The sequence below is a fragment of the Esox lucius genome, chromosome 14, assembly GCF_011004845.1.
Source record: "Esox lucius isolate fEsoLuc1 chromosome 14, fEsoLuc1.pri, whole genome shotgun sequence".
NCBI lineage: Eukaryota > Metazoa > Chordata > Actinopteri > Esociformes > Esocidae > Esox > Esox lucius.
In genome coordinates this window covers 5,782,666-5,802,036 of record NC_047582.1, presented here as the reverse complement: position 1 = coordinate 5,802,036, position 19,371 = coordinate 5,782,666, and the positions used below count along the sequence as shown (strand labels likewise).

Genomic DNA, 19,371 nt, shown 5'->3' with positions numbered 1-19,371 from the left:
ACAGTTAGGGTAATGTTAAAGTGCTATGTGCTGCTCGGTTAATATGTTATTGCTAGGTGCAACTAGGATAATATATTAAGTGCTTGTATGGTTTTGGTGACCTGCTCTTCAGGCCTTTTGGTCTCCATCACTCCCCTAACCCCAGTGCCACCCAATATCCGCCGCCCCCAAATCACGGCACCATCTAAACGTCAGTGGAAATTCTTTGACAGTGGCTGAGTAGTTGCCTGGCAACGGGAGGGAGTCAGAGAGAAGCAGCAGTGGACGTGGTATATGACCATAACCCCCTGGATTCAAACACCAACAATTAGAACCATCTCCCACTAACCACCTCCTACTAACCACCATTAGAACCACCTACCACTAACCACGTCCTACTAACTACCACCATTAGGACCACCTCCCACTAACCATCTCCTAATAACCACCACCATTAGACCCACCTCCCACTAATCACCTCCTATTATCCACCACCATAAGAACCACCTCTCACTAACCACCTCCTACTAACTATCACCATTAGAACCACCTCTTACTAAACACCACCATTAGAACCACTTCCCACTGACCACCTCCTACTAACCACCATTAGAACCACCTCCCAATAACCACCTCCTACTAACCACCATTAGAACCACCTCCCACTAACCACCTCCTACTAACTACCACCATTAGAACCACCTCCCACTAACCACATCCTACTAACTACCACCATTAGAACCACCTTCCACTAACCACATCCTACTAACTACCACCATTAGAACCACCTACCACTAACCACCACCATTAGAACCACCTCACACTGACCACCTCCTACTAACCACCATTAGAACCACCTCCTACTAACCACCACCATTAGAACCACCTCCTACTAACCACCTCCTGCTAACCACCATTAGAACCACCTCCCACTAACCACCATTAGAACCACCTCCCACTAACCACATCCTACTAACTACCACCATTAGAACCACCTCCTACTAACCACCACCATTAGAACCACCTCCCACTAACCACCTCCTACAAACCACAACCATTAGAACCACCTCCCACTAATCACCTCCTACTAACCACCACCATTAGAACCACCTCCTTCTAACTACCTCCTGCTAACCACCACCATTAGAACCATCTCCCACTAACCACCTCCTACTAACCACCACCATTAGAACCACTTCCCACTAACCACCTCCTACTAACCATCTACATTAGAACCACCTCCCACTAATCACCTCCTACTAATTACCACCATTAGAACCACCTCCCGCTGTAATTAACCAGCTCCAACCTGTCACCCATTCTAGCCATCTTAATCATCACCCACATCAAGCCATGAGTTTCGTCACTATAACATGATCTACCTTTAACTTACCCAAATCCAGACTATTTATTGTAACTGTATTGATTATTTAAAATGTTAATGTTTTTTTCTCATGTTTTGTCATGATATTGTAAGACTTCTCCTGTTGGTTAATAAAGTTACATGTGTCTGTGACATGCGTCCTTAGTTTTATGTGGTAAGATTATCAAATCTCTAAACAGAAATGTTTGTGTCCTTGTAAACTTCTTGCACAAAGTTTATAAGGACACTGCAATCTTTTTTTTAGAAGAATTTAACCAGTTATGTCTGAAGAAAAATAATGAAAATTGACAAATCCTTAGTTTTTTAAAGTGCTAATGTGTTTTATCTGATAGCATGCTGACAAAGTAAAAAAAATTAAAAAATGTAATTCTCAAATGTTGTAAGGCAATCTCCAGTTGCTTCATCCTTTGAATTAATAAAATGTACCCAGTGTATTCTTGAATATAATATTGATGCTAATGATAGTGGATGAACTCATGAAATCCACAGCATTGTTTTTCAAATTGCTCCAACATGTAACTCTATAGCCATATAATGTGTTTTGGGGCTATTAATGTGAATGATTTAGACGAAGAGACGAAGGATCAAACTTCTCCCAAAACACGGTCCAGGTGATGCAACAGTGTAAGTGGAAAATGCCAAAAACTGACATTTCTCTTAAGAGCTATCATTTTGATATCAAGTCCTTACATCCATAGCTCTGTCTGTGATTTTGAGAGTGGTTAAATGCATCTAGCGCCAATGTTCAGCTTTCAACTGCTGATTTTTGCTTTCCCTGAAATGCCACAACCGGCATCTCGCTTTCTAGTAAAATGTTGTCATTTTAATAACTGTACTTCTGTGCATCTGTGCAAATGCCTAACTAGCAATGTGACTTTACAAGTGGAGTTTTGAATAACTTATTTTCAGTGTTATTTATGCCATCACAATAGTGTAGAATTGATACGCAGGGAACAGTACATCCTCAAGCTGACTGAGAAGCGGCACGGCTCCACGTCCTAGCTCAAGTCATTTTTTACAAAAAGCAATTCTGTTTAAGTGCTTTGGTCAAACAACAGTATTGGCCACTTGGGATAAAAAACGTCAAGCTACTGCTCACCAGTCAATTTATCTATACTGCCACCCAAACATTCTCTCTTGCTACTTCCTTTCTCTGTGTGTGGGTGTGTGTGTGCATGTGCATGCGAGCGCTTGTGAGTGTGTCTTGGTTCTTACTCCTGGGTGTGGTAAAGGGGTTCTCCATTAACTCTTTAGTGAACTCCACTGTAGTCATGTTAAGTCTGTCTGTCTGTCTCTCAATGGACGAGAATTAGACAAGCTGTTGTTATATTGAGAGAGAGAGAGAGAAAGGAATAAGTATGGTGTTTGTGTTGTCCTCCAATACAACTGTCTTCTTGATACAACAAGCAAGCTGAGGGGTGGGGGTAGGGCACTTTCCCCCTCTCCTCACACACACACTGGTCTGCTTAAAGGCTGCTGAGTAAGAATGTAGGTGCCAACCGTAGGAGTGTGAGTGACAGTTATTGACCCAGCAAGCCCTGAGACGTCGGTGTGGGAACGCAGTTATTGATTATTGCCACGGCAATAAAGATTACTGAGGGAGGACTCTCAGAGTGTCACGACTGACCCCCCCCTGACCCCTGGAGGGATTGTGACTCTGGGAGGAAAAGAGAAAAAAGGACATTGGTGGTGGCAGACGATGCCCATTTCGAGTAAAAGAAGGGGGGCCCCTGCCAAGCAGACCCCCCACTATGTGTCACGTGTGTGTGTGTGTGTGTGTTGTGTGTGTTGCTTGCTGTGTGCGAGTAAGTGCAGAGACGGAGGTCCCTCCTCATCCATTCACTGGATCATTTGTTTCTCCATCCTGCTCGGATGTGAACCTGTTGCCCTGGGCCTCCTGTGTCCTCTCCACACCCTGCCACTCCAACACACAACTGACCCTTGATCCCTGACCTCTAACCCAATGGTGAAAAGTTACTGAACTCTCCCAGACCTACTACTGCAGAGGGTGCTGGGAAAGTGGCCCACGGGGTCATAGGGGTCAGGGGGTGTGACAGAATGTCATGAATAGAGGTCCCTTTGACCTTCTTGGTCTCCTGTCCAGAGAGCTGCCCCCCCCCCCCCCCACCACACCAACCCCTGCCCCTCCAAACACCCCCAGTGCTGTGGCCAACTCATTGGTTTAATCAAGGCCCTCCAAAATTCAGTTCAGATCACTGTCATCCTTATTCTTCTCTTCTTCTTCTCTGAACTGTGCACTGGCATTCGTTCTGCATGGGTTTTGATCTCTGACTCTGTTTTCTTACCCGATTATACCCTCTTTCAGATTCTCGATCTCTCTTCCTGGCCTTTCGAATAACTTCTTCATTGAATTACTTAGGTTGGAATGTTAACTCGATGCTTCCCTCTACAGGCAGTAGTTATGAATTGATAAAAACAAATAGCCTATATATTTGTTTATGTGTAAATATAATTTCGCCCTCATAGATAAGTGTGTGTAGTTTGGTTACGGGCATATTTTTTATTTAAATAAGTTGTATTAATTGACATATTGGAGAGCTTAAATGCACGAATCCCTATCATGCAAAATGTCTAATGAATACCGGCAGTAGGCTAACAATATCTGTACAAACCCGTTTAACCCCAGCATAATAGTTGGACTGGTGTGAAGTAGCTTTGCGCAAAAGGTTATATTGTAATACGTCGTTACAAAATGTTCACAGAACTTTAGTGCGGAAGTTCTAACACACGTAATTTAAAACCCTCTGCCGACGTAGCTGGACACGGAAAGAGACTCATCTTGAGGGGGGTTACAAACTTTGGGTTTTTTCCCCTAGTGCTGACGCGGATTGGGAGTTTGAGCTACTTAGCTCTAACCTGGACCGTGATCTCCACCATGTTTCTTTGGGTTTTATTTTTAGGGGCCTTTGTTTCTAAAACAGAATGCTACTTTTCTGAGGAAAAATATCCAGAAGAATCTAAAATGCAGCAGCCAACCGTTGTTATTGCTATCATTGCTCGGAACGCGGCGCATTCTTTACCGTACTACCTCGGAGCGTTGGAGAGACTGAAATATCCCAAAGACCGCATCTCCGTATGGTATGTGGCTGCGCGGTTTCACATATTGGTTCAGAAGTCCTTTTCTCAAACTCACGGGATATCAAACGTCAATCGTATTTTGATTAGATTAGGAATACCACCCCTTCTCTCCTCTCCAGATTCCACAATCCCTTTGGAACCTAACTCTGAATAGAAAAGCGCTTCTGCAGCTAATGAGCTATAGCCTACTATGTTTTCCAAGATTGTCTTGAACGCGGGACGAGCTTATGAAAGTTACATTATAGGCGACTGTTGCACTACATTATGCAATTAAATGATTTTTCATTATAATATCATACACTTCAGAGTAGCGTTTGCATGTTACTTTAAATTGCATAGAGAATGTATCCAACCGATTCCACACTTAATAACTGAACAGATGTTTTCTTCATTACATTGGTTTATAGGAAATTCCTTCTTACTGTTCATGATCAAATTTGAATTAAGGTTAACTAAGTGCCTGACTTTTCTTCATTGCGTGTGTAACGTGTCCACATTGGTTGATCTGATTTGCAGTGCAAGTCACACCTAGCTGCGGTGCGCAGGTTACGGGCGGCTCAGACATGCAGTGAGACTATGTTCCAATGTCCGCAGGGCTGCGACAGATCACAACGCTGACAACACTACGGCCGTACTGAGAGAATGGTTGACTGTCATGCAGAAGTTCTATCACTATGTGGAATGGAGGCCTATGGACTATCCCACGTATGTTCTGTTTCTCGTCGGAATGATCTTGTATTTCCAAGAAGTATGTTTGGGCGGGTCCTTGTGCGGATGTGTACGCGAGTGCGGACCCATAGTGCATGCTACATGAGTTTAGTTCAGCACTATGTTAACATACAATATATCATCCTCGAACGTCAAGGCGCCAAAGTCCTACAAACATCTAGTTATCATCACCCTCTGCTAGGTATACATAATATTACTAGTACAACCAGACTGCCAAAATTGTGTTTGCCACTGTAAAACCATGGGTGAAGAGAAGAGAGATGTTTGGTGATTGCAGGACACACAGAGACACCACTCTACTTTATCTGAGGAAGTCCTAATTTTTTCTCCAAGAACCTCCATGCCAAAGCCAAGGAGGAATGACATTGTCGCACGTGTGCTTGTTTGTGTGTTTGCACGCACAGTTTTGTGTGAACTCTATTTCTGTACAGATCCTATCCAGGAGAGTTGGGGCCTAAATACTGGAGCAACGGCAGATATGAATACTTGATGAAACTCAAACAAGCTGCTCTCAACTTCGCCAAGCAGCGCTGGGCTGACTATATTCTGGTACAGTCCAACATTTCTACTCTGTATTTGTCCTTTACCAAAAGTAGAAATCAAGGATTTTCAGGGTAGATTCCTTTTAAAGTCAAGCAATTCAGGAAAACTCAAATTCTCCGCCTTAATAATAATTTGTGACTACAAGTTCTCTGATACCTTACGACTCAGACACACACACACAAAGACACACACACACACAGACACACACACACACAAAGACACAGACACACACCCACACACTATTGCAAAGTTAGGGTTGGGGTCAATACCACATCAACAATTCCAGTCATGAAATATACTGAAATTCCAATTCATATATTTTCTGAATTGATTTGATTTCAAATGAAATTGACCCCAACTTGGATACACATGCACACACACACACCAACACACACAGACACAGACACACACACACCAACACACACAGACACACACACACAGTAACACAGAGACTGTATCTCATCTACTCTGTCAAACTCTTTCAGTATGCAGACACCGACAACATCTTGACCAACCCAGAGACCCTCAATCTGCTGATAGCAGAGAACAAGTCTGTGGTCGCCCCCATGCTGGACTCTCAAGGCGCCTACTCGAACTACTGGTGTGGCATCACTCCACAGGTAAATGGAAAGGGCACAATGTTGGTTGTCACACAAGGTCCAACCAAGGTTTGGCGTCCTGGTTTAACCCATCTCCCCCAAACGGGAGAGGTGCCGGAAGCTTCCACCGGCCAGACGTCGTGGTCACCTCTGGGCACGTGTCAGTGCTACATTACTAATGAAATGAAAAGCTCTACTATATTGCACTCAAGCTCTTTTTGAGTCAGAGTTGAATATGAGCGTCTGTTGTCAGGGTTACTACCGGCGTACGGCAGAGTATTTCCCCACGCGTCACCGCCACCGACTGGGCTGCTTCCCGGTGCCCATGGTCCACTCTACCTTCCTGCTGGACTTGAGGAAGGCGGGTATGAAAAAGCTGGCGTTCCACCCTCCTCACCGGGACTACTCGTGGCCCTACGATGACATCATCGTCTTCGCCTTTTCCTGCCGCGTCTCAGGTAGGGGCAGGCCGACCGTACAGCATGTACATGACAACACACACACACACACCCACACACAGACACACACGTCTAATAACATAGAACTGCAAACATCCATGACTGTTGAAATGGATGTGTTTAAAGCGCATCAACTGTTTGACACCGGACTGTACTGTGTTGTTCCAGAGATCCAGATGTACCTCTGCAACAAGGTCAGGTATGGATACCTGAACGTCCCAGCCAAGCCCCAGAACACCATTGAAGATGACAGCATCAACTTCAGCCATCTAATCCTGGAGGCACTGAGTGAGTAACTTCATTATTTCATAATGTTAGACATTTATGAAAGAAGAGGAATTTCTCATGGATCACATCTGGTGACCACAGATCTGTGGGAAAATACCGAACCAGTCCGAAATTATACTTGAAGGAATAAGTATCCTGCTGATATATAATATAAAATGTGGATAAATCTTATTTGCAAAGCGATGCAGTTGGGTCAGGACAGGTTCTTTCAACATTCATCTCTCTCCTCTGCCTGTCCTCCTCTCCCTATCCAGTTGGAGCTCTCGTTAGAGAGAACATGCATAGGCCAAATGAAACATTGTACCAAGTGGCTGTTTTCTGCACCACTGAGCTCAGGACACTATGTGCGCACGGGGGGATGTGTTCAGGTGGCCAGATAATGTTGCTTTTCCATGCTGAGGCACGGTAGCTAGACTGTCGGAAAGGAATTGTATTTTTCAAATAGAATGACAAATCATCTCAAGTAAAGTAAAATCCTGCTGATTTTCTAAATTCCTTTCAGAAGCTGTCACAGCTCTGAAGTTAAGTTAATATGATGGCCTACTGTCAGACCTCTCCAAATGCACTTTAGTAGTCCTACATACATATGTGTACAGGACAATCTATTAAAAAATCTGAACACAAAATAGTGGAAGACATGAGAGGACATTCTGGAGAAAGGCGTGTAGTTTCTTTTCACAACTCGCCCCTTTAAACAAAATTTCAGACCCTTGCAATTTTGACATTTTCCTGTCAAATTTGGGTCTAATACCTGTCCGACCCAATTTAAGTTTAAGATTTCCCCTCATCTCTGAAATACAATATTTCAGTACAGGTCAATTGAATGGGAAGTTTCATAGATGCACTACAGCTGGGATGTCAGTCTCGGAATCTGAAAGGTCTCAGAAGACCATTTGTGTGGTGTACATCAATGTGTAATATTTAGTTTGCTTATAGATTTGTAATAACTATATAATGCCTTTATATATGGGTAATAATAACAACACTGTGTTCTCATTGCAGTTGAAGGACCCCCCATGGCCCCCTCCAAATATGTCAGCCTTTTCCCCAAACAAAGGGACCTCATGGGCTTTGATGAGGTGAGAATCAGAGGCCATAGGGCGTACTGGAACAGAATAAGAACAAATAAGAAAAACCTGTTCAGAGGACGCTGCTGTTTGTCTGAGTCAGTGTGTTCTGAGGTAACCCCTGACATTTGACCCCACCGGTCCCACACTTTAGGTATATCTGATCAACTTGCGCCGTCGTCAGGACCGCCGGGACAGGATGCTGTACTCACTCAATGAGCTGGAGGTTGATGTTAAGGTGGTGGACGCCATAGACGGAGGGTAAGAGCTAGCATGGGAGTCCACGATCATACGACGTTTCACTAAACACCGCTGAATTCAGTGGGGATATCCAGGCTAGGTGTGGACGCCATGATGGGTGCGTAATCCAGGTGTGTGTGTTCTTAAGGGCTCTGAACAGCAGTGATATAAAGATCCTTGGAGTCGACATACTTCCTGGGTATTATGACCCGTTCTCTCGCCGCACGCTGACCAAAGGAGAAGTGGGATGCTTCCTCAGCCATTATTACATTTGGAAGGAGGTGAGGACACACACACACACACACACACATACCTGAATTTCATGCTAGAATGAGCTTTATCACCTTCTCCTCCTTTGTTTCTCTGTCCTCCCTGTCTCTCTCCTCTCTGTCTCTCTCTCCTCCCTCTCTCTCTCTCCTCCCTGTCTCTCTCTCTCTCCTCCCTGTCTCTCTCTCTCTCCTCCCTGTCTCTCTCTCCTCCCTGTCTCTCTCTCCTCTCTGTCTCTCTCACCTCCCTGTCTCTCTCTCCTCTCTGTCTCTCTCTCCTCCCTCTCTCTCTCCTCTCTGCCTCTCTCTCCTCCCTGTCTCTCTCTCCTCCCTGTCTCTCTCTCCTCCCTCTCTCTCCTCCCTGTCTCTCTCTCTCTCCTCCCTGTCTCTCTCTCTCTCCTCCCTGTCTCTCTCCTCTCTGTCTCTCTCCTCTCTGCCTCTCTCTCCTCCCTGTCTCTCTCTCCTCCCTGTCTCTCTCTCCTCCCTGTCTCTCTCTCCTCCCTCTCACTCTCTCCTCCCTGTCTCTCTCTCCTCCCTGTCTCTCTCTCCTCTCTGTCTCTCTCTCCTCCCTCTCTCTCTCTCCTCCCTCTCTCTCTCTCCTCCCTGTCTCTCTCTATCTCCTCCCTGTCTCTCTCTCCTCCCTGTCTCTCTCTCCTCTCTGCCTCTCTCTCCTCCCTGTCTCTCTCTCCTCCCTGTCTCTCTCTCCTCCCTGTCTCTCTCTATCTCCTCCCTCTCTCTCCTCCCTCTCTCTCCCCCGTCTCTCTCCTCTCTCTCTCTCTCCTCCCTCTCTCTCCTCCCTCTCTCTCCTCTCTGTCTCTCGCTCCTCTCTGTCTCTCTCTCCTCCCTCTCTCTCTCCTCTGTCTCTTTCTCCTCCCTGTCTCTCTCCTCTCTGTCTCTCGCTCCTCTCTGTCACTCTCTCCCCGTCTTTATCTTTCACTCCATCTCTCATTCCTGTCTCTCTCTCCTCCCTTTCTGACCCCCTCCTGGCTCTGACGGGAGATATGTGATCAGGTGTTGTTGTTTTTTACACTGAGGCGCAGTGGCTAGATTGTTTAAAATGAAGTGTTGTTTTCAAATGCACTCCCTGCCCCAGATCGTAGACCAGCAGATGGACAAGGCGCTGATCTTCGAGGACGATGTGCGCTTCCAGGCCAACTTCAAGCGGCGTGTGCTCCGTCTGATGGAGGAGGTGGAGTTGGTGGAGCTGGACTGGGACATCATGTTAGTTCATGCCACCACCGTTGCCATGAAGACAGGGTGGAGGGAGGAGGACCTAGCCCATCTCGGGGTTGTATGAGGAGGAGGAGAAGAGGGTGGAGGGGGAGAAAGGAGGAGGTGGTACAGAGCAGGAGGGTAGTTGGGTGGTCATCAAGTCACTGCAGGAGGTTCCTCTGCAGGAAGCGTCACGTCTGAATGAACACTGTAAACACGCTATACAACACGCTATTGAATCTTAGATATGATCTAATGAGGGAGTGCTATTGTTTCTTCCACGCGGTGTGAGCACGTTGTCCTCTCTTTGTCCCTAGTTACCTGGGCCGTAAGCAGGTGAAGCCAGGTGACGAGGTGGTGGTGGAGAATGTGAGGAACCTGGTAGTAGCAGACTACTCCTACTGGACCTTGTCCTACGCCATCTCTCTCCAGGGGGCCCAGAAGCTGCTCAACGCAGAGCCGCTCTCCAAGATGTTGCCTGTCGACGAGTTCCTCCCCATTATGTATGACAAGCATACCAAGTACGTACGACCATGCTCTTTTTCCTTCACATATTTTGGCCCATTTTCCTCCACTCCCAATTAGTTTTGTTAGTCATTCTCAAGTAATTTGAAATTAAATACACAAAGTGGAGCTGAAACCTGAAAAATTGTTACACCCAAGATAATACCTTAACCTCAGAGCAATGAAAGTATTACTTTAAATATGACTACTACATTGAAATGAAAAACCCAATGAAAGAAGAGTCCCAACTTTCTTTGATGAATATTGGTCACTCTTCTCAATGAGACAAATATCAGAGGCCAAAACTAGGGATGAGCTTCCTGAAAGCTTTAAATCACTTAGATTATCCTTCCTACATTGCCAACAGTGGATTTATAAGGATCACACTGCAAAGCTGTCAGGAAACACATGACATTGTTCCACTCAATACCGCAGTAGATCATGTGTTGCTTTCCCTGTTCCTTTCTCCACTCTGAACCTTCAAAGGGTTATAGCAACACATCCTAATTAGTCTGCTGTTGTCTTTGTGCATTCATTTTGACTGGATGTATATTAGAGGATCACTTTCATAACTGCTAGCCTATATCCTTGGCATATCTAGCATTTACCATCCAAGATGCCCAAGCCAGCTGATTGAAATAATTGACCACATTTCAAATGTATTTTCCCATTCTGAATCGCACACTCTTTTGAATTAGTCAAAAGTGTTAGTCTCTCAGTCTGACATGGTTACTTGTAGCAATCCAGATTCGTGTCAACTCTTGATCTCTCTCACTCTCTCTCTCTCTCTCTGGCTGCTAGACCAAGTTAATAGAGCCCAGATACTTTATTCTCAGCCAGTGGGAGTCCAGCATGAATCCAGAAGTCTGTTACAATGCCTTGAGATTCTGAAGAATGCCTGAGTGTTCTGTGTTCTGTTGAGAATGCATCTGTGTTCTGTTGAGAATGCCTTTTTTAGTGTTCTGTCATGTGTGGAAACCTGGCCAGCTGCCCTTTTCCTCTCCATATTATTTTCTTCCTTCAGTGGTTCAGATTCGATGTGCTTGACTGGTCCTGAAAAAAATGCACAAGAACCACATGGTGAATGAATCTGGGCATTCTGACTTAATGGTTCATTCTTTCCAAGAGTTGTCATTCCCACAGAAACCTGGCATTCTCAATACTTATGTTAGTATAATATTGTTTGAGCTGAATATTGAACATATTCTCACTTGCAAATCTCAAATTTTCAGTGTTATTTTGTCATCTTTGAGAAGTCACAATTAAAATGTTTATCCCTGTAGGATTTTATTTTATTAATGTTTAATGGAGCATGGCCCTATTCTTATGAATATTTACATGCTTTCAAGCTATGTTCACTGAAGACCAATTTAAAGAACTGACTAGTTTATATCTACTAATGCCATGGTTGCCAAATGGTTTTACTAGCGTTGACCATTTAATGTATTTGTTTCAAATTTAATTTGATCTGAACATTTCTGATACGTTTTCGATTACTCTCTGCAATGATTTACACACTAACTTCCCAAATTGCACTATGATAATTCGACTATTACAACTTTTAAAAGTAGTTTGAAAACCTGACTGAGGTTGCACTGAATGCACAGCATTCACATGAGATGATCCAGCCAGAGTTAAACTGACCTCAAATGAATGTGTGTGTGTGTGTGTGTGTGTCATGCATGAGATTTTTTGCGAACATATGTTTTTCAGTGGGGTCCTTGGAACGATCAAAGCATTTTCTGGCGATTTCAAAAGGGAGCTGGTTCTCATAAATGTAGTCTACAATCAATCTACACACTACGCCAAAATGACCAAGTGAAAAAAGGTTTTAGAAATGTGTTTACTGAATGAAGAATGGAAATATCTCATGTACTTAGAGTGCCTTCAGAATGATTTCAGACCCTTTTACTCAGTCAGGCCTTTATGGTAGAGTGGCTTGACAGAAGTCACTTCTGAATAAAAGGATTAAGACATGTCGTCAGAAGGTCTCTTGAGAGCATGAAGAATTATCTGGTCTGACGAGACCAAAATTAAACTATTAGGCCTGAATGCCAAGCACATTTGAGCAGCACTAAGTACCTTTCATCACCTGGATAAATCCATCTCTGCGGTCAAGAATTGTGTTGGGAGCATCATGCAATGAGGAGGCATTTCAGCAGCAGGCAATGGGAGACTGGTCATGATTGAGGGAAGGACGAAAGGAGGAAAATACAGAGTGGTCCTTAAAGAAACCCTGATCCAGAGTGCACAGTACCTTAGATGGGGCTGAGATGAATCTTTCAGCACAACAAAACCCGAAGAACACGGCCAAGAACACACTATAGTCTGTGAATGTCCTCAAGTGGCCCAGCCAAAGCTGGGACCCTTTTAAATATCTGTGGGAAGGCCTGAAGATTGCACCGACACTCTCCATTTAATGTGACAGATCTTGAGAGGCTCTACAGAGAAAAATAAGAGAAACTCCCAAATCCAGCTGTGCAAAGTTGGTGGAGACATGAACAAGATAACTCAAAGATGTGATAGCAGCCAAGAGCGCTTCTACAAATGACTGAATGAAGGGTTTCAATAGAAACATGTTCCAATATACACTCACCTAAAGGATTATTAGGAATACCTGTTCAATTTCTCATTAATGCAATTATCTAATCAACCAATCACATGGCAGTTGCTTCAATGCATTTAGGGGTGTGGTCCTGGTCAAGACAATCTCCTGAACTCCAAACTGAATGTCAGAATGGGAAAGAAAGGTGATTTAAGCAATTTTGAGCGTGGCATGGTTGTTGGTGCCAGGCGGGCCGGTCTGAGTATTTCACAATCTGCTCAGTTACTGGGATTTTCACGCACAACCATTTCTAGGGTTTACAAAGAATGGTGTGAAAAGGGAAAAACATCCAGTATGCGGCAGTCCTGTGGGCGACAATGCCTTGATGCTAGAGGTCAGAGGAGAATGGGCCGACTGATTCAAGCTGATAGAAGAGCAACTTTGACTGAAATAACCACTCGTTACAACCGAGGTATGCAGCAAAGCATTTGTGAAGCCACAACATGCACAACCTTGAGGCGGATGGGCTACAACAGCAGAAGACCCCACCGGGTACCACTCATCTCCACTACAAATAGGAAAAAGAGGCTACAATTTGCACGAGCTCACCAAAATTGGACAGTTGAAGACTGGAAGAATGTTGCCTGGTCTGATGAGTCTCGACTTCTGTTGAGACATTCAGATGGTAGAGTCAGAATTTGGCGTAAACAGAATGAGAACATGGATCCATCATGCCTTGTTACCACTGTGCAGGCTGGTGGTGGTGGTGTAATGGTTTGGAGGATGTTTTCTTGGCACACTTTAGGCCCCTTAGTGCCAATTGGGCATGGTTTAAATGCCACGGCCTACCTGAGCATTGTTTCTGACCATGTCCATCCCTTTATGACCACCATGTACCCATCCTCTGATGTCTACTTCCAGCAGGATAATGCACCATGTCACAAAGCTCAAATAATTTCAAATTGGTTTCTTGAACATGACAATGAGTTCACTGTACTTAAATGGCCCCCACAGTCACCAGATCTCAACCCAATAGAGCACCTTTGGGATGTGGTGGAACGGGAGCTTCGTGCCCTGGATGTGCATCCCACAAATCTCCATCAACTGCAAGATGCTATCCTATCAATATGGGCCAACATTTCTAAAAAATGCTTTCAGCACCTTGTTGAACCAATGCCATGTACAATTAAGGCAGTTCTGAAGGCGAAAGGGGGTCAAACACAGTATTAGTATGATGTTCCTAATAATCCTTTAGGTGAGTGTATATCAAATAAAACACAGAAATAAGATATTTCTGTGTTTTATTTTATATATAATGGAACATGTTTCTAAAAACATGCGAATGTATGTGTGTGTGTTTCTATATATGTGTGTTGGCCAACTGAAAAGTATGAACATGAAAAGTATGAGCATGTACAGCACTCAATACTTAGTTGGGGCTCCTTTTGCCTGAATTTCTGCAGCAATGCGGCGTGGCATGGAGTCGATCAGTCTGTGGCACTGCTCAGGTGTTATGAGAGCCCAGGTTGCTCTGATAGTGGCCTTCAGCTCTTCTGCATTGTTGGGTCTGGCGTATCGCATCTTCCTCTTCACAATACCCCATAGATTTTCTATAGTGTTAAGGTCAGGCGAGTTTTCTGGCCAATTAAGAACAGGGATACCATGGTCCTTAAACCAGGTATTGGTAGCTTTGGCACTGTGTGCAGGTGCCAAGTCCTGTTGGAAAATGAAATCTGCATCTCCATAATGTTGGTCAGCAGCAGGAAGCAGGAAGTGCTCAAAAACTTCCTGGTAGACAGCTGTGTTGACCTTGGACCTCAGAAAACACAGTGGACCAACACCTGCAGATGACATGGCACCCCGAACCATCACTGACTGTGGAAACTTTACACTGGACTTCAAGCAACGTGGTTTCTGTGCCTCACCTCTCTTCCTCCAGACTCTGGGACCTTGATTTCCAAAGGAACTTTGGACCAATCAGCAGCAGTCCAGTCCTTTTGGTCTTTAGCCCAGGCGAGATGCTTCTGATGCTGTGTCTTGTTCAAGAGTGGCTTGACACAAGGAATGCGACAGCTGAAACCCATGTCTTGCATACGTCTGTGTGTGGTGGTTCTTGAAGCACTGACTCCAGCTGCAGTCCACTCTGAATCTCCTCCACATTTTTGAATGGGTTTTGTTTCACAATCCTCTCCAGGGTGCGGTTATCCCTATTGCTTGTACAATTTTTTTCTACCACATGCACACCTTGTTTGGAAACAAAAGGAGACCACCAACAAGGAAAAGCACCTGACAGCCAGAGTAAAATATAGTGGTGGATCACTGATGCTTTGGTAATTTTTTGCTATTAGTTGTCTAGGGGCTCATGTTAAGATTGATGGCATAATTAATTCCACTTAGTACCAGGATATTTTAGCCCAAAACCTGATTTCGTGTACCAGAAGATTGAGTCTTAGCTATAGCTGCACCTTTCAACAAGATGATGACAAATACATACTACAAAATCAACACAGAAATGGTTGCAGGACAACAAAATCAATGTTTACAATGGCCATCAAAGTCCCCAAACTTAAATCCATTTGAAAGCCTTTTGTCTGAATTAAAGAGGGCACAATTGCAAATCTTTCAAGAATCCTAATGTGCTGCATTGAAGGAGTGGAAATCCCCCCAAAGGTGTATGCCCACCAAGACTTTACAGGAAGATGCTCAGTGCTGTTATTCACTCCAGTGGAGGCTTCATAAAACATTTGTTGTAGTTGTGCAAATCTTTTTTGGTTTTTCAGAAAAATGTCATACTACTTTGTTAAAATAAAAGTATATGGCTCCCCCAAAAACATGACTCATTGTTTGTGTTGTTTATTTTTTGCAGTAACCTTTGCTCAGCTTCATGAAGGGTGCCAATACTTCTTGAGTTGACTGTGTATGTGTGTGTTTGTAGGTTTATTGTCAGATACCATTCAATTTGTGAAACAATGCTTTATACTTTGATCATTCCAGACATCAAACTCTATAATATTGTCATCGTCCTCTGATCAATGACATTTGGTCTTCCCGTTCTCTCTGCAGTGAGGACTACAAGAAACACTTCCCTAACCGTAACCTACAGGCCTTCTCCACACACCCCCTACTGGTGCAGCCAGCCCACTATGCCGGGGACCCCATGTGGGTGAGCGACACCGAGACCTCCACCCTCTGGGATGATGACAACGTACGCACCGACTGGAGAGGTTCCCATAAAACACTGAAGGGGTCACCACAACCCGAGATGCTGCAGGCTACATATAAGGATGAGCTCTAGCTCCCATACAGGGGACAACTCTCTCTGTAGTGGACCGGCTTTGTCTTCACATTGTTCTAATTAAAACAGGGTTCAACAAACAGCGACAGACCGGGCCAGACTAGTACTGCTCAGCTCCATTAGGCCGAGTAGCGTGAGAACGGTGTAAAGTGTTGCTGCATCATTCTTACACTACTTGGCCAAGAGAAGAATTTAGGAAGATGAAGACATTTGCGATGTTCTTCAGTCCCATCATTTATCACAGTTCTTTTTTCCCCCAATTTGTACTTTTTGGGTTTGCTGGTAATCACTGGGAAAGACTGAATATACAATAGCTACATATGGTAGTGAAGCCATCTCAGGCTCCAGAGATTTGGCCTGCTCACAAGTGATTCCAGACCAATTTGAAGGTATCTGGGTTGGTTTGTGTATTAGTGGTGTATGTTAATGAGCATTTGATATGGCTGAAGGACGTTGTCATCGGCTGTCTCTCTGTGCACCACCTAAGGGGGTGACCTGGACTCACCTCATTGTAAACCTAGTCCCTGAGTGACGTCTGAAATACAGGAGGAAAACATTCTCCTCTTCTTCAGTATATTATGAGAACGGTCTTGGTTTATTTTTGCTATTACATTAGCTATATACTGCAATCACTAACATGGTAAGTATTCTGTAGCTACTAGCTAGCACTGGCAGTGATATTGGAGCAGTCTCTCTTTTTTGGACTGGCCTCGTGGCAGATTCTCTCACCAAACCAGACAGAAGCCAACAGACCAGGGTGAGGCCTGCTGATTTAGGTGTAGCTGATGGTGATTAGTGCTCTGACAATCAAGCTACAGTCTGACTGAACTCATAGGTATTGGTTGTTGGTGTTTCATGTTTTCAACTCCAGAATTCCATTATTTGTACAAATCTTATTTTCAGTTATTGTAATTTATTTCTAGCATTATATTGTGCTTTTTGAATCCACAATATTAAACCCAAGTGCAATGTCCTCAATGTAGTGTAATTTCCTTTCTAGGTACTCAATGTCTATGACTACATTGAAATAACTTTAAATCAAATGTTCTATATTTTGTTATGTTCAAAGGTGGCAAATTTGGCAGATTATTTTTTATCTGAAATGTTTAGAAAGGGATATGACAATGTAAATTGTTGATATTTTAAACTAAAAATAAAGTTTTTTTCATTGTTTATAGAGATATTTCGGGTTAAATGTCTGAAATGTAAATATCTGTTACATTATGTAGTGACATAAAATCACCAAAAGAGGGCATACATTGACTTCTTTTTTTGTCATCTGAGTTGTAGGCCTTATTAAACTGAAGAAGAGCAACATTGAATGGGAATATTTTACTCACATCCTACTTGGCCCATTATTAAAAATGTTTTACAACTAATTACAACCTCAAATTTATACAACATATGGTGTTCACAAATTTATCATCTTTAAACTACGCATAAATATAAAATATGGGTAATTTATAATTGGGGATACGTTGTTTGTGTTGACGATAACAGCAGATCTGTCCTCCCAATGTTTAGCCCCTGTTCGGCCTCTTTCTTTATCATTCTCTTTTTCCACCTTCTTCATCTCAGTATCTTTCTCACTGTCCCTCTACTGACTAGACTTTCCTGTTAAGGAATGTCTTCCTGAAATAGGCGAGTACATTCCTTCCCAGACATTCTTGAGACACACGACACACATGCAGGGTAAACTATATGTTCACCAGGGTTCACCGAACTGCACATGCAAGCATAGTAACCTCAGGACATTCTGTGCACAGCAAATGCTTCTGTGAACTCTGGCTCTTTCTGCAGTACCAAAAATAATATATTCAAACAATATATATAACATATATGATATATGCTTAAGTGAATCATTTTTAAAGAGCTGTTCTTTTGGTGGAATCCCAGATAGGAACATGATTGAATGTATAAATAAACAGCTCGGGACAAAATTAAGAGACCACTGTACTTTTTTCTTTCCTTTCCAAAAAAGTCAGAAAAGGGAGGTTTTGTGTGAGGAACAGAAGGGTTATATTAAGAGATCACTACAAATTGAACGCTTCTGTTCCTCACTCAAAACTTTCCTTTTCAACATTTTTGGAAAGGAAAGAAAAAGGTGCAGCGGTCTTAATTTTTTCCAGAGCTGTATGTGCGTTCCACGACACTTTGGATTGAACTTGGTCCACGCACACTCGTACACAGATGTGATGAAGATGTGTGTGTATGTTTTAGGTTTTACAATATTAACATGGACAAAAATGTGCCCAAACTGAGGTAAAATCAGAAAAAGGCAACTAATGGAGAAATGTTTCCTGCTGGTTATTCTTTTCCTAATTGATTAGTTTTTCTTTTCTGCTCCTTATAAGTTGAATGTGCAAAATTATTTTCGTCTTTTTCTACATTATTCCTGTCCCCATTTTGAAAAAGGTTTTGGGGGGCTTAAGTGGTAGGTTTAGGGCAAAGGTTACAATAACTATTAGGGTTAAGGTAAGGCATTACAGTTTACAGTTAGGTTTAGAATTAATAAAAATATAATGGCAATCAAGTTTAGTATCCCGATTTACATAAACTAGTTAACTAAACTTGTGTGTGTTCTATGTTGCATCCAGTTCAGATGCAACATAGAAGCCTTGCTTTTTACTATCTGGCTAGAGGCTGTCCTGACTGGAGAGAACTTGCTTCCAGAGGTGGGGACCTCACCAAGCTTGATGATTGGCTCTATGGGGGAAGGCAGTGGTCTATGAGGTCACAAAAAAGTGGGACAGCATAAGGCAACTGTCATGTGATCACTTCATAATGAGTCATAATGTTAATGTAGTGTAGGTTATCCAGTTACAGATTCAGTAGGTTGGGGATATAGGCATAATTAAGGCCATAAGTTTTATATTATATCTGAATGTTAAACTGTATTTTTATATATATGATATATATATTCTTCCTTAATTAGCACAACAGTTTTCAGCTGGGCTAACATAATTGCAAAAGGGTTTTTTGTAATGATTAACCTTTTAAAATGATAAACTTGATGGTTGCTGTTAATGGGCCTCTGTATGGCCATGTAGATATTCCATAAACAATCTGCCATTTCCTGCTACAATAATCATTTACAGCATTTCTGAAAATTTAATTTAATTTGAATTGACAAAAAATTGCTTTTCTTTTTGAAGACAAGGAC

At 43.2% G+C, this 19,371-nt stretch overlaps 1 protein-coding gene across 1 annotated transcript; it reads left to right on the top strand.

Annotated features, from left to right (window-relative positions):
- Window positions 1-4,079: 4,079 nt before the first annotated feature.
- cercam (cerebral endothelial cell adhesion molecule) lies at window positions 4,080-17,518 on the top strand. Its single transcript, XM_010877353.5, has 12 exons — window positions 4,080-4,462; window positions 5,057-5,167; window positions 5,623-5,740; window positions 6,220-6,354; window positions 6,587-6,791; window positions 6,960-7,079; window positions 8,082-8,158; window positions 8,301-8,407; window positions 8,535-8,667; window positions 9,746-9,873; window positions 10,182-10,385; window positions 15,977-17,518. Exons 1-12 carry the CDS (start codon window positions 4,260-4,262, stop codon window positions 16,206-16,208), a joined length of 1,773 nt encoding a protein of 590 aa, XP_010875655.2. The 5' UTR covers window positions 4,080-4,259; the 3' UTR covers window positions 16,209-17,518.
- The last annotated feature ends 1,853 nt before the right edge of the window (window positions 17,519-19,371 follow it).